General features: G+C 46.7%; 1 protein-coding gene across 2 annotated transcripts in view; it reads right to left on the bottom strand.

Annotated features, from left to right (window-relative positions):
• Nucleotides 1-233: 233 nt before the first annotated feature.
• The window catches only part of vps33b (VPS33B late endosome and lysosome associated), a 45248-nt gene continuing 32862 nt past the window's right edge, over nt 234-12619 (bottom strand). For both annotated transcript variants that reach the window (XM_078199973.1, XM_078199972.1), the window contains exons 18-23: nt 11758-11890; nt 9026-9099; nt 6644-6745; nt 4958-5033; nt 4373-4489; nt 234-3395 (exon numbers count right to left, since the gene is read on the bottom strand). In XM_078199973.1, coding sequence (XP_078056099.1) covers nt 3322-3395; nt 4373-4489; nt 4958-5033; nt 6644-6745; nt 9026-9099; nt 11758-11890 — 576 coding nt within the window. In that variant the 3' untranslated portion in view covers nt 234-3321. The remainder of the gene's footprint in view (nt 3396-4372; nt 4490-4957; nt 5034-6643; nt 6746-9025; nt 9100-11757; nt 11891-12619) is intronic.

Here is a 12619-nt window from a genome sequence, read left to right as displayed (position 1 = left end):
CTAGAGTGCTTCATCTGTCCAAGGTCCCATCTTTTCGATGGGACATTAGGCCTTGCTACCTGCTAGGGAGAAGGTAAAATCAGAACAACCTGCTCACATTCTGCAACAAACAAAATGTCTTAAGATACACAAAACAAACTGAATTTCAGATGTTAATCTCAATCCAGTATGCATTAAATGCATTTTTAAATAAATTTACTATACATTATATACATAAACACAGTTAAGCGGTTCAGTGCACAACACAGACTCTCAGTTCCAGGGCCAACAGTATATCACCAGGTTAAAGTCCAACAGGTTTATCCGGAGTCACGAGCTTTCGGAGCGCTGCTCCTTCATTAGGTGAATGACTGCAGTAGTACCGGCACTCATCTGATGAAGGAGCAGTGCTCCAAAAGCTCGTGATTCCAAATAAACCTGTTGGACTTTAACCTGGTGCTGAGAGACTTTTTACTGTGCCCACCCCAGTCCAACGCCAGCATCTCCACATCATAACAGTATAAGTGTACCGGTGAAATTTCACATCTATGGAAACCGAAACTTTCAAATTTCACCAATAATAAAATGCTGGTTATGCTTAAATCACATCTTAATGTAAGTAGCAATAGTCCAATTCAGAAAGTTCACCATTTTGACGTTGACTAATTAACTGATGTAGCAACCATTTTACCAGATTGAAGTAAATTGGGTAGTTTGAAGAGGAGGAATGTAAAAAAAAAAAAATATATATATATATATATAACTACGGGAGCAGAGAAACTAAGTTAGAAAGAGTTGCTTCAGTTGAAGAGTACTGGTGAGATGGAAGAAGTCACCTTTTCTGACGTGTTGTCACTTCTGACACTGTCTATTTTTTAATTCCAAGATCATCTTTTATAGTTGGTATGAAGGGGAAAAAAACGAGCACACTTTTAGAAATAAATAATATACATTGTCTGTTTATATCAAGGAGAATATGATTTCATGTTTTTATGTATTTGGAGATTTTAATCAGTAGCTTATATTCATAAAAAGCATTCTTTCTGGTTGTATCACAGCTTGGTATGGCTCCTTCTCTGCCCAAGACTGCAAGGAACTACAAAGGGTCGTGAATGTAGCCCAATCCATCACTCAAACCAGCCTCCCATCCATTGACTCTGTCTACACTTCCCGCTGCCTCGGCAAAGCAGCCAGCTTAATTAAGGACCCCCCGGACATTCTCTCTTCCACCTTCTTCCTTTGGGAAAAAGATACAAAGTCTGAGGTCACGTACCAACCGACTCAAGAACATCTTCTTCCCTGCTGTTGTCAGACTTTTGAATGGACCTACCTCGCATTAAGTTGATCTTTCTCTGCACCCTAGCTATGACTGTAACACTACATTCTGCACCCTCTCATTTCCTTCTCTATGAACGGTATATTTTGTTGTATGGCGCGCAAGAAACAATATTTTTCACTGTATGTTAATACATGACAATAATAAATCAAATCAAAATCATAACTATGCAGAAGATCAGAGTAACAATGCACTAAATGGGGAAATCATTGGGAAATTCAAAAGCATCTGCTTTGGAATGGTTCATTGTGATACTGAAAGCCAGGTTCCATGCTCAGTCTGTCTTGAGTGATTTGATTACAGTTTGTACAATAGTTGAAGGGGTTACAATTGGTCTCCAGCACACTAGGGCCCCAGGAAGGAAAAATCAGTCAGGGCTCCTGATCTGTGTCTAGTCAACCCTGCTGTAAAATATGTTGGTGCAGACTGTATTAATTCCTCCCCTTGCTATCACCTTGAACTGGGAGGCTTGAGTGCCTTAGGGATCCTAAGAGCTATGTCGGCTCTTGGTAGGTCTAACCAAGCCAGACAGGTCTCAGGAGAAAGGTCCGACAAAGAGCAAACTGGTCCTCCAGGTTTGGGGCTGGGTGTGTAGCCACCTATCCCACCCTGTAACAATAGCATCAAGTTACAGAAACTGCCTTATGTCCCTCAAGGGAAGAAGAGGATAAGGAAGTAAGACTGTATTCATTAGGCTTTGCTTTAATCCTCTTGATTTAATCCTCCACCCCACTCCACACATCACCACATTAGAATATCTTCTGTAACAGGTCCCCCCGCATCAACTGAAGTACGAGGAGTGAGGACTCAGTGGCTTCAGGTGAGCAGGAAAGGAAAGTAGGGATATAAAAGATGCTTTCACTGAATACTTTAATCCATGGGATCTATTAAATAAATGCACTCCCTCAAATACAATGTACGCACCACAGATATTTACAGAGATTTCATATGTTTTCAGGGCAGAATACTTCCAGCCCTACAGATCATTCAGTTTTGGCATAAAATAAAACTGAATTAATTAAAATAGCCCACCACATCCACAGCGCAGCAATTTAGCTCCTGTACAGAAATTAGAACATTTTCTCTCAATAATGAACATTGCAAATCATCATCTTCAATTCTTAATCTACACCTTATTTCAAAAGACAAGGCCCCATTGCCTCGTTTGAGATGCTGGGTCAGAAAAGCAAGCGACCCAATGCAAAATATTAACCCTATTTCCGTTAGCATTCCTCGTTTTCCCATTTCATCTCTGCAGACCGTCACTCAATTCTAACATTCCTCCGCAAACATAATTTCGGTTCTCCGAATCCACTCCCATTCGGAAATCGGTGAGGTCTCACCGATAAAGCGGAGAGCGCTGTTCACATTCTTGGCTGTCCGAGAGGCTGGCAATGGGGGGATCAATGCGGAATCCCCAATTGCCCCTGTCATTATCCCATTGCCATTTGTGGGATCTTGCTGTGCACAAACTAACAGCCGCGCCTGTCTAAGAAGCAACGATGTTTACAGGCTGAACGTACTCCGCTGGCTGTGAAGCACTCCGGGGGTGCGAAAGGCGCTGCACGCGTCTTCCTTTCTCCAAAAACCGTCCCAATCAAGTGTAAATCCAGTTCTCTTGGGTTTCAGCTGAGGCGAATGTGTTGTATGTGCTTCACTACTGCCTCTTCAGCTGGAATCCATTCTGACCTGCCCCCAAATAAATAGTTATATCCAGGCAAATTCCTCTGCCTCGAGGGGAGGATTTCAACAGATCCAATCCACAAATCACATTTGCACACTGCCATTTTATAGGCTCGGTGCCTCAAAAAAAAACATTGGCCACAGTTGGATTTTAAATCTCCAAACGTGCCCGTGGTCCCTGCAGGTATCAGGGACCTCTTGTTCTTTGTTATCAGACTCCAGTTAGTTAGTTTATACAGTGAGGTGGATGCAAGTCCCTGGGTTCAATTTGATTCCACTCCAGCTCTCTTGTGGCACTGTTAACTGAGGAAGCCGGTGCTTTTTCATGATTCTAGCAGAGATTCCAGCATGCGAAAGCTGTTTGTGATCGCCGTGGTAACAAAAACAAACTTGTACCCTGTGAGAAAGATGAAGAGAAAGAATTGTAGTCAAGAGCAAACCCCTGCTGGACAAGCAATTGTGTGAAATTCCTTTTCTTTAAAAAATTTATTTGTGGGACATGGGCGTCACTGGCTGGGCCAGTATTTATTGCCCATCCCTAGTTGCCTTCGGAGGGCAGTTGAGAGTCAACCACATTGCTGTGGCTCTGGAGTCACATGTAGGCCAGACCAGGGGGCAGTAGGGTGGCACGGCGGCACAGTGCTTAGCGCTGCTGCCTCACAGCGCCAGGGACCCGGGTTCGATTCCCGGCTTGGGTCACTCTCTGTGTGGAGTTTGCACATTCCCCCCGTGTCTGCGTGGATTTCCTCCGGGTGCTCCGGTTTCCTCCCACAGTCCAAAGATGTGTAGACTAGGTGGATTGGCCATGCTAAATTGCCCCTTAATGTCAGGGGGTCTAGCCCGGGTAAATGCATGGAGTTATGGGGATAGGGCCTGGGTGGGACTGTGGTCGGTGCAGACTCGATGGGCCGAATGGCCTACTTCTGCACTGTAATGGATTCTATGATTCAATTCAATGACCAGGTATGGACAGCAGATTTCCTTCCCTAAAGGACATTAGTGAACCAGATGGGCTTTTCCGACAATCGACAATGGTTTCATGGTCATCAGTAGATTCTTAATTCCAGATTTAAAAAAAAAATCAAATTCAAATTTCACCAGCTGCCGTGGTGGGATTCGAACCCGGGTCCCCAGAACATTAGCTGAGTTTCTGGATTAAGAGACTGGCCGTAATTCCACAAGTCCATCACCTCTCTCCTATTAGGATAGGAACATGGGAGAGTTTTATTTCTTCACTCTTCCCTTGTCCAGGGATGGTGATCACAGAATGATACAGAACAGAAAGAGGCCATTTGGCCCATTGTACCCGTGCCAGCCTTTTGGAACGGAAGAGGCTGAGGGGAGGCTTGTGCGCTTACAGATAATGACCCTTACCTTTCTCTCTGCCCAAGAACCTCAATGCTGCAATCTCTGAGAACGTGCAGCCTCCGAGAAACACCACAAGAATGACTCTCTGTGCACTGTTACAAGGTCCCGCATCTGTGGGTCTTTCTGGAAAAAAAAAACACATGGACAACACTTCAGACACAGAACAGCAACCCGCTAGGAGTAGGTCATAAGATGTTGAAGTTATGAAGTGCTTTTTTTCTCACCACCCCCTCTTCCATCTCCAGCCTACACTATCCCAGATATCTAACAGTTCCACTTGCACGTATCTCGCACAATTGGTCGATTCTTTACGCACGAGTCTCACAAGTTATTCTCTCGCTGCAAGGCGGCAATTCTGTCCTCACTAAACATCCAGTCAAACAGCCACCCCTGGGCTACATGAGGGCCTACCAAGAGGCTGCAGGACTTTCAATGTCCACGCACTTGTGCTGCAGCAGCCCTTAGCATCTTTAGAATGCGGATGAGACCACAATGTGAGGGAATTAGAAGCAAACGCAAATGGCTTAGCGCACTTTGGAGAGAGCACCACCTTGTAATCGAATTACAGATCGCAGCAATTAAGAAACTTACCCACAGTGATAAATTCATTATTGTTCAGTAACCGAGACACCTCTTCCATTCCTGCCCAACCATCACGGTCCAGCACCTAATGGATTGCAAAGAGACATCACACTCAACATGGGGCAGTGAGAGAGAAAAAGAGCACAACCTGTGTTTATACAGCGTCTGTAACAGCAAAAACCCCGAAGCAAGCACCGTGCACCACGCGTGATCAGGGAGTTAGCACCGCGCACCATCGGTGACGGGGAGAGTTAGCACCGTCAGTGACGGGGAGAGTTAGCACCGTCAGTGATGGGGAGAGTTAGCACCGTCAGTGATGGGGAGAGTTAGCACCGTCAGTGACGGGGAGAGTTAGCACCGTCAGTGACGGGGAGAGTTAGCACCGTCAGTGATGGGGAGAGTTAGCACCGTCGGTGACGGGGAGAGTTAGCACCGTCAGTGACGGGGAGAGTTAGCACCGTCAGTGATGGGGAGAGTTAGCACCGTCAGTGACGGGGAGAGTTAGCACCGTCAGTGATGGGGAGAGTTAGCACCGTCAGTGACGGGGAGAGTTAGCACCGTCAGTGACGGGGAGAGTTAGCACCGTCAGTGATGGGGAGAGTTAGCACCGTCAGTGACGGGGAGAGTTAGCACCGTCAGTGATGGGGAGAGTTAGCACCGTCAGTGATGGGGAGAGTTAGCACCGTCAGTGGCGGGGAGAGTTAGCACCGTCAGTGACGGGGAGAGTTAGCACCGTCAGTGATGGGGAGAGTTAGCACCGTCAGTGACGGGGAGAGTTAGCACCGTCAGTGATGGGGAGAGTTAGCACCGTCAGTGACGGGGAGAGTTAGCACCGTCAGTGACGGGGAGAGTTAGCACCGTCAGTGATGGGGAGAGTTAGCACCGTCAGTGACGGGGAGAGTTAGCACCGTCGGTGACGGGGAGAGTTAGCACCGTCAGTGATGGGGAGAGTTAGCACCGTCAGTGATGGGGAGAGTTAGCACCGTCAGTGATGGGGAGAGTTAGCACCGTCGGTGACGGGGAGAGTTAGCACCGTCAGTGACGGGGAGAGTTAGCACCGTCAGTGACGGGGAGAGTTAGCACCGTCAGTGACGGGGAGAGTTAGCACCGTCAGTGATGGGGAGAGTTAGCACCGTCAGTGATGGGGAGAGTTAGCACCGTCAGTGATGGGGAGAGTTAGCACCGTCAGTGATGGGGAGAGTTAGCACCGTCAGTGATGGGGAGAGTTAGCACCGTCAGTGATGGGGAGAGTTAGCACCGTCAGTGATGGGGAGAGTTAGCACCGTCAGTGATGGGGAGAGTTAGCACCGTCAGTGATGGGGAGAGTTAGCACCGCACTGTCAGTATTCGGGCGTATTAATAGTATGCACTGAGTTTGTTTTGGAACGCTAGTGCTTTTCACTGGCACTGATCAGCAATGTGATGTCACTAATGAAAGGTTTTCCTTACATCACATGCTTGCTAATTAGTCAAAAATGAGAAAATATATTTGCGTCCTACAAACTAAACCGATTTATTCCATATCTAGCAAAGAAATTAATTTAAAATTTTCAAAATAATAACTAATTGAGAGTTTAATTAAATAGTACAACAGTTCCATTTGACCCTCCAACATATAACACAAAGGTTTTTATCCACCTCGCTGCGTAGATCAGTGGATTGCCTTGTGTGTGTTCGGGACTGCACAGAACTCACCTGTTCTATAATCTTGCAGCTCAGTGGAATATATGCACCACTGAATACATAGGCCATGTTCCGTGGCACCTTCAGATCATACTCTTCCTCGGTGCGGGGAATCTGGAAAGGGACAGGAGATGTTGAGTGCGATGGTACAGGAGACACGACAATGAGTGAAGAGGTCACTCAGCAGAGCGCATGCCTCTGCCGCACTCTGTTAACCCAATGTTATTACAATTACACAACTCTTCCTCAAGCTTTATCCCAGCCTGGTCGATGCTCTGGAACTACCTAGCCGAAAAAAAAGAGGTATTTTAATTAAGAACTTCCATCTCACTGAGACGAGTTCAGGTCAAACCCCGACCAACAACTTGCTCTGAAAACTCTGCTCACTTTTTGACAGCTGTGACAAATCCACTACAGCAACTTCGACAATTCACAATACTGTAAATCAAACAACCCACAACATGCTAATAAAAATCAATTTGCTTTATCTCCCAGTGTTAACAAGTCTTTTGAAAAAAATCTCCCAGTTTCAGATCCGCATCCTTGCCAAAAGGCAATTAGTTCTTCCTCGGGCCACACCGTGTACCAGGTTTTGGTTCAAATCCATGCATTAGATTTTTGAGATACACTGTTTACAGACAGACTAACAGAGGCAAAAACATGACTTCTGCCCACCTTCAGTAGCAGAGATAATCATGGACTAGTACAGCACAGATAGAGGCTATTCGGCCAAATGAGGCTGCACCATAACTGACTCAAAAATAAGCAAAATACTGCAGATCCTGGAACAAGAGCAGACGATGCAGGAAAAACTCAGCCACTCCGGCAGCATCTGTAGGGATCACTCTGCAGATGCTGCAGGACCTGCTGAGTTCCATAACATAGAAACATAGAAGATAGGAGCAGGAGGAGGCCACTCAGCCCTTCGCGCCTGCTCCGCCATTCATCAAATCATGGCTGATCGTCCAACTCAACAGCCTAATCCTGCTTTCTCCCCATAACCTTTGATCCCATTCGCCCCAAGTGCTATATCCCATTTGATCCCATTCGCCCCAAGGGCGGCACGGTAGCACAGTGGTTAGCACTGCTGCTTCACAGCTCCAGGGTCCCGAGTTCGATTCCCGGCTCGGGTCACTGTCTGTGTGGAGTTTGCACGTTCTCCCCGTGTCTGCGTGGGTTTCCTCCGGGTGCTCCGGTTTCCTCCCACAGTCCAAAGATGTGCGGGTTAGGTTGATTGGCCAGGTTAAAAATTGCCCTTTAGAGTCCTGAGATGCATAGGTTAGAGGGATTAGTAGGTAAATATGTGGGGGTAGGGCCTGGGTGGGATTGTGGTCGGTGCAGACTCGATGGGCCGAATGGCCTCCTTCTGCACTGTAGGGTTTCTATGATTTCTATGATATCCAGCCGCCTCTTGAATACATTCAATGTTGTAACATCAACTTTTAAAGTAAAGTTTATTTATTAGTCACAAGTAAGGCTTACATTAATACTGCAATGAAGTTACTGTGAAAATCCCCTAGTCGTCACACTCCGGCGCCTGTTCGGGTACACTGAGGGAGAATTTAGCATGGCCAATTCACCTAATGTGCACATGTTTGGACTGAGGGGGGAATCCGGAGCACCCGGAGGAAACCCACGTAGACACGGGGAGAACGTACAAACTCCGCACAGACTGTGACCCAAGCCAGGAATTGAACCCAGATCCCTGACACTGAGGCAGCAGTGCTAACCACTGTGCCGCCCCACTACTTCCTGTGGTAATGAATTCCACAGGCTCACCACTCTTTGGGTGAAGAAATGTCTCCTCACCTCCGTCCTAACCAGTCTACCCTGAATCCTCAGACTGTGACCCCTGGTTCTGGACTCCCCCACCATCGGGAACATCCTTCCTGCATCTACCCTGTCTAGACCTGTTAGAATTTTATGAGTCTCTATGAGATCCCTCCTCATTCCTCTGAACTCCAGTGAAAACAATCGTAACCTAGTCAATCTCTCCTCATACATCAGTCCCGCCTTTCCTGGAATCAGCCTGGTAAACCTTTGCTGCACTCCCTCGAGAGCAAGAACACCCTTCCTCAGGAAAGGAGACCAAAACTGCACTCAATACTCTAGGTGTGGGCTCACCAAGGCCCTGTATAATTGCAGCAACACATCCCTGCTCCTGTTCTCGAAACCTCTCGCAATGAAGGCCAACACACCGTTTGCCTTCTTTACCGCCTGCTGCACCTGCATGCTTACCTTCAGCGACTGGTGCACAAGGACACCCACTTCCCTCTCCCAACTGACACAGTTCCACAACAAATAGGGCATTTATCCCGTGAAACATCAGGGGAGCTTGGGCTCTTCGTTAAAGATGTTGTCCAATTCTTTAGTATTGTTTCTCCCAGTGCTTACCAGATTCAGCCGCTTGCTCAGAGCTCGGAAATGGCTTTTCCTGGCCAGAGATGAAAAGGCATCAGTCAACTTCCCTGAAAATAAATAATTCGTTTACAGTGATGATGTAAAACCACCAGGGAGGTAAACCAGCAAAATACGGGGCGCAGAGGAGCACAGTTTTGGAGCTGCAGCCTACGGTGCCACAAACTACGAGGAGAGTTGTCATGAGCCGGTACCACATAGGGATTATGGTGCACATATTGATGGAAAAGGTCCTTAGAGATGGGATTTACGACCATTTAGAAAGATGCGGATTAATCCGGGATAGTCAGCACGGATTCGTGAAGGGCAAGTCGTGCCTCACAAATTTGATTGAATTTTTTGAGGAGGTAACTAAGTGTGTTGATGAAGGTAGGGCAGTTGATGTCATATACATGGATTTTAGTAAGGCGTTTGATAAGGTCCCCCATGGTCGGCTTATGATGAAAGTGAGGAGGTGTGGGATAGAGGGAAAGTTGGCCGATTGGATAGGTAACTGGCTGTCTGATCGAAGACAGAGGGTGGTGGTCGATGGAAAATTTTCGGATTGGAGGCAGGTTGCTAGCGGAGTGCCGCAGGGATCAGTGCTTGGTCCTCTGCTCTTTGTGATTTTTATTAATGACTTAGAGGAGGGGGCTGAAGGCTGGATCAGTAAATTTGCTGATGACACCAAGATTGGTGGAGTAGTGGACGAGGTGGAGGGCTGTTGTAGGCTGCAAAGAGACATCGATAGGATGCAGAGCTGGGCTGAAAAATGGCAAATGGAGTTTAACCCTGATAAATGTGAGGTGATTCATTTTGGTAGGACTAATTTAAATGTGGATTACAGGGTCAAAGGTAGGGTTCTGAAGACTGTGGAGGAACAGAGAGATCTTGGGGTTCATATCCACAGATCTCTAAAGGTTGCCACTCAAGTGGATAGAGCTGTGAAGAAGGCCTATAGTGTGTTAGCTTTTATTAACAGGGGGTTGGAGTTTAAGAGCCGTGGGGTTATGCTGCAACTGTACAGGACCTTGGTGAGACCACATTTGGAATATTGTGCGCAGTTCTGGTCACCTCACTATAAGAAGGATGTGGAAGCGCTGGAAAGAGTGCAGAGGAGATTTACCAGGATGCTGCCTGGTTTGGAGGGTAGGTCTTATGAGGAAAGGTTGAGGGAGCTAGGGCTGTTCTCTCTGGAGCGGAGGAGGCTGAGGGGAGACTTAATAGAGGTTTATAAAATGATGAAGGGGATAGATAGAGTGAACGTTCAAAGACTATTTCCTCAGGTGGATGGAGCTATTACAAGGGGGCATAACTATAGGGTTCGTGGTGGGAGATACAGGAAGGATATCAGAGGTAGGTTCTTTACGCAGAGAGTGGTTGGGGTGTGGAATGGACTGCCTGCAGTGATAGTGGAGTCAGACACTTTAGGAACATTTAAGCGGTTATTGGATAGGCACATGGAGCACACCAGGATGATAGGGAGTGGGATAGCTTGATCTTGGTTTCAGATAAAGCTCGGTACAACATCATGGGCCGAAGGGCCTGTTCTGTGCTGTACTGTTCTATGTTCTATAATCACTATCTGGCCACTTAGCAGCCAGTGTCAGCATCAGTGAGACAGAACGTCACAACCAAGGAGACAGAAGACTAGGAATGCAACAAGAATGAGAGATGGTGAGTTATTACATCACGAATCAGCGCAGCCAAGTCCAACCCTAACCTCGCCCAATATCCAAGCACATACATTTGACAAAAGTAGAAAGCTGCATTTCACAACTACAGGACATTCCAAAATGTTTTGCCGCTTCTAAAGCATGCGTGAAGTTTGGTTCTGTTTTAATGAAGGCAACAGTCAGAATAGGTACAGCAACATGATAAGGATTTGATCATCTGTTTACTGATGTTGATTGAGGGATAAATATTAATCAGGGGCATTGGGGAGAACTGCTCTACTCATGGGATCTTTTATACCGACCCGAGCAGACAGGGCTCAGTTTAATGTCTCATCCAGAAGCACCGAGGTTATGTACTCGACCTTCTGATTTAGAGGGAAAAGTGCTACCTGTAGCCTCACGATAAGAAGGGAGATAATAGCCTAGTGGTATTATCGCTCGACTATTAATCCAGAAACTCAGCTAATGTTCTGGGGACCCGGGTTCGAATCGTGGCAGATGGTGGAATTTGAATTCAATAAAAAATATCTGGAATTAAGAATCTACTGATGACCATGAAACCATTGTCGATTGTCGGAAAAACCCATCTGGTTCACTGATGTCCTTATCCGGTCTGGTCTACATGTGACTCCAGAGCCACAGCAATGTGGTTGACTCTCAACTACCCTCGGGCAACTAGGGATGGGCAATAAATGCTGGCCAGCCAGCGACACCCATGTCCCACGAATGAATAAAAAAGGAACCTATTGTGCTGTAACTCATCTACCTCCACCCAGCTAAGGTTAGACAACGCAACACAGTTAAGGTAACTGATAGGTCAGTACCACACTAGGCAGTGTGTTCACCAAATTAAATCATCAGGAAAACATTTTCTTTTAACAATGGGGGAGGAAACTGTTGATGTGATTAAAATAGTTCAGTTTTTGACCATCATTTTGTACATATGGTGCAAATTAAGTTCCTATAATCTCCTAACGTATATCAATAAATAACTCTCCTACAATCTCCCAGCGTCTAGTATATCATCACATTGGGCTCCCAATGTCGCCTCACCGACTGCTTTGTCCGTCACGAGTTTCCCCATGGTGCTCTCCACCGCAGTCAGAGTCTCCCCCGGCTGCTGCTCTGTCAATAATCCGATTTGTTTCAGGTTGGCGAATGTCAGGATGTGATCATAACCGTAACTCTGGAGGGGAATAAATGTGAACGGGCTTACAGATCAGGACAGTGTACACTGCTAGAGAGCGCAAAACAAAAGTGGTCTGTTCGTTACCACTGCAGTAAAGGTAAACTCAACCCCCCATGCAAACTTTAATGGGAAACAGCTAGAATACAGTCAGATATTAATTATAGCAAAGAATCCCTACAGTGCAGAAGGAGGCCATTTAACCCATCGAGCCTGCACCGACCACAATCCCACCCAGACCCGATCCCCATAATCCATTTATTTATCCTGCTAATCCCCCTGAAAGTAAGGGGCAATTTAGCATGGTCAATCAACCTAACCTGCACACTTTTGGATCTTACATCGATCACTTTATCTGACACTCCCATTGGGGCGGCACGGTGACACAGTGGTTAGCACTGCTGCCTCTCAGCGCCAGGGACCCGGGTTCGATTACTGGCTTGGGTCACTGTCTGTCTGCACATTTCCCCGTGTCTGCGTGGGTTTCCTCTGGTGCTCTGGTTTCCTCCCACACTCCGAAAGATGTGCGAGTTAGGTGGATTGGCCGTGCTAAATTGACCCTTAGGTGTCGGGGGATTATCTAGGGTAAATATATGGAATTACAGGGATAGGGTCTGGGTGCGATTGTTGTCAGTGCAGACTCGATGGGCCGAATGGCCTCCTTCTGCACTGAAGGAATTCTATGATGTCAACAGAAGTCAACTATCCCACAATCTTGAAGAGTCATGA

The sequence above is a fragment of the Mustelus asterias genome, chromosome 29 (genome assembly GCF_964213995.1).
Source record: "Mustelus asterias chromosome 29, sMusAst1.hap1.1, whole genome shotgun sequence".
Classification (NCBI taxonomy): domain Eukaryota; kingdom Metazoa; phylum Chordata; class Chondrichthyes; order Carcharhiniformes; family Triakidae; genus Mustelus; species Mustelus asterias.
This window is presented reverse-complemented; position numbering and strand designations above follow the sequence as displayed.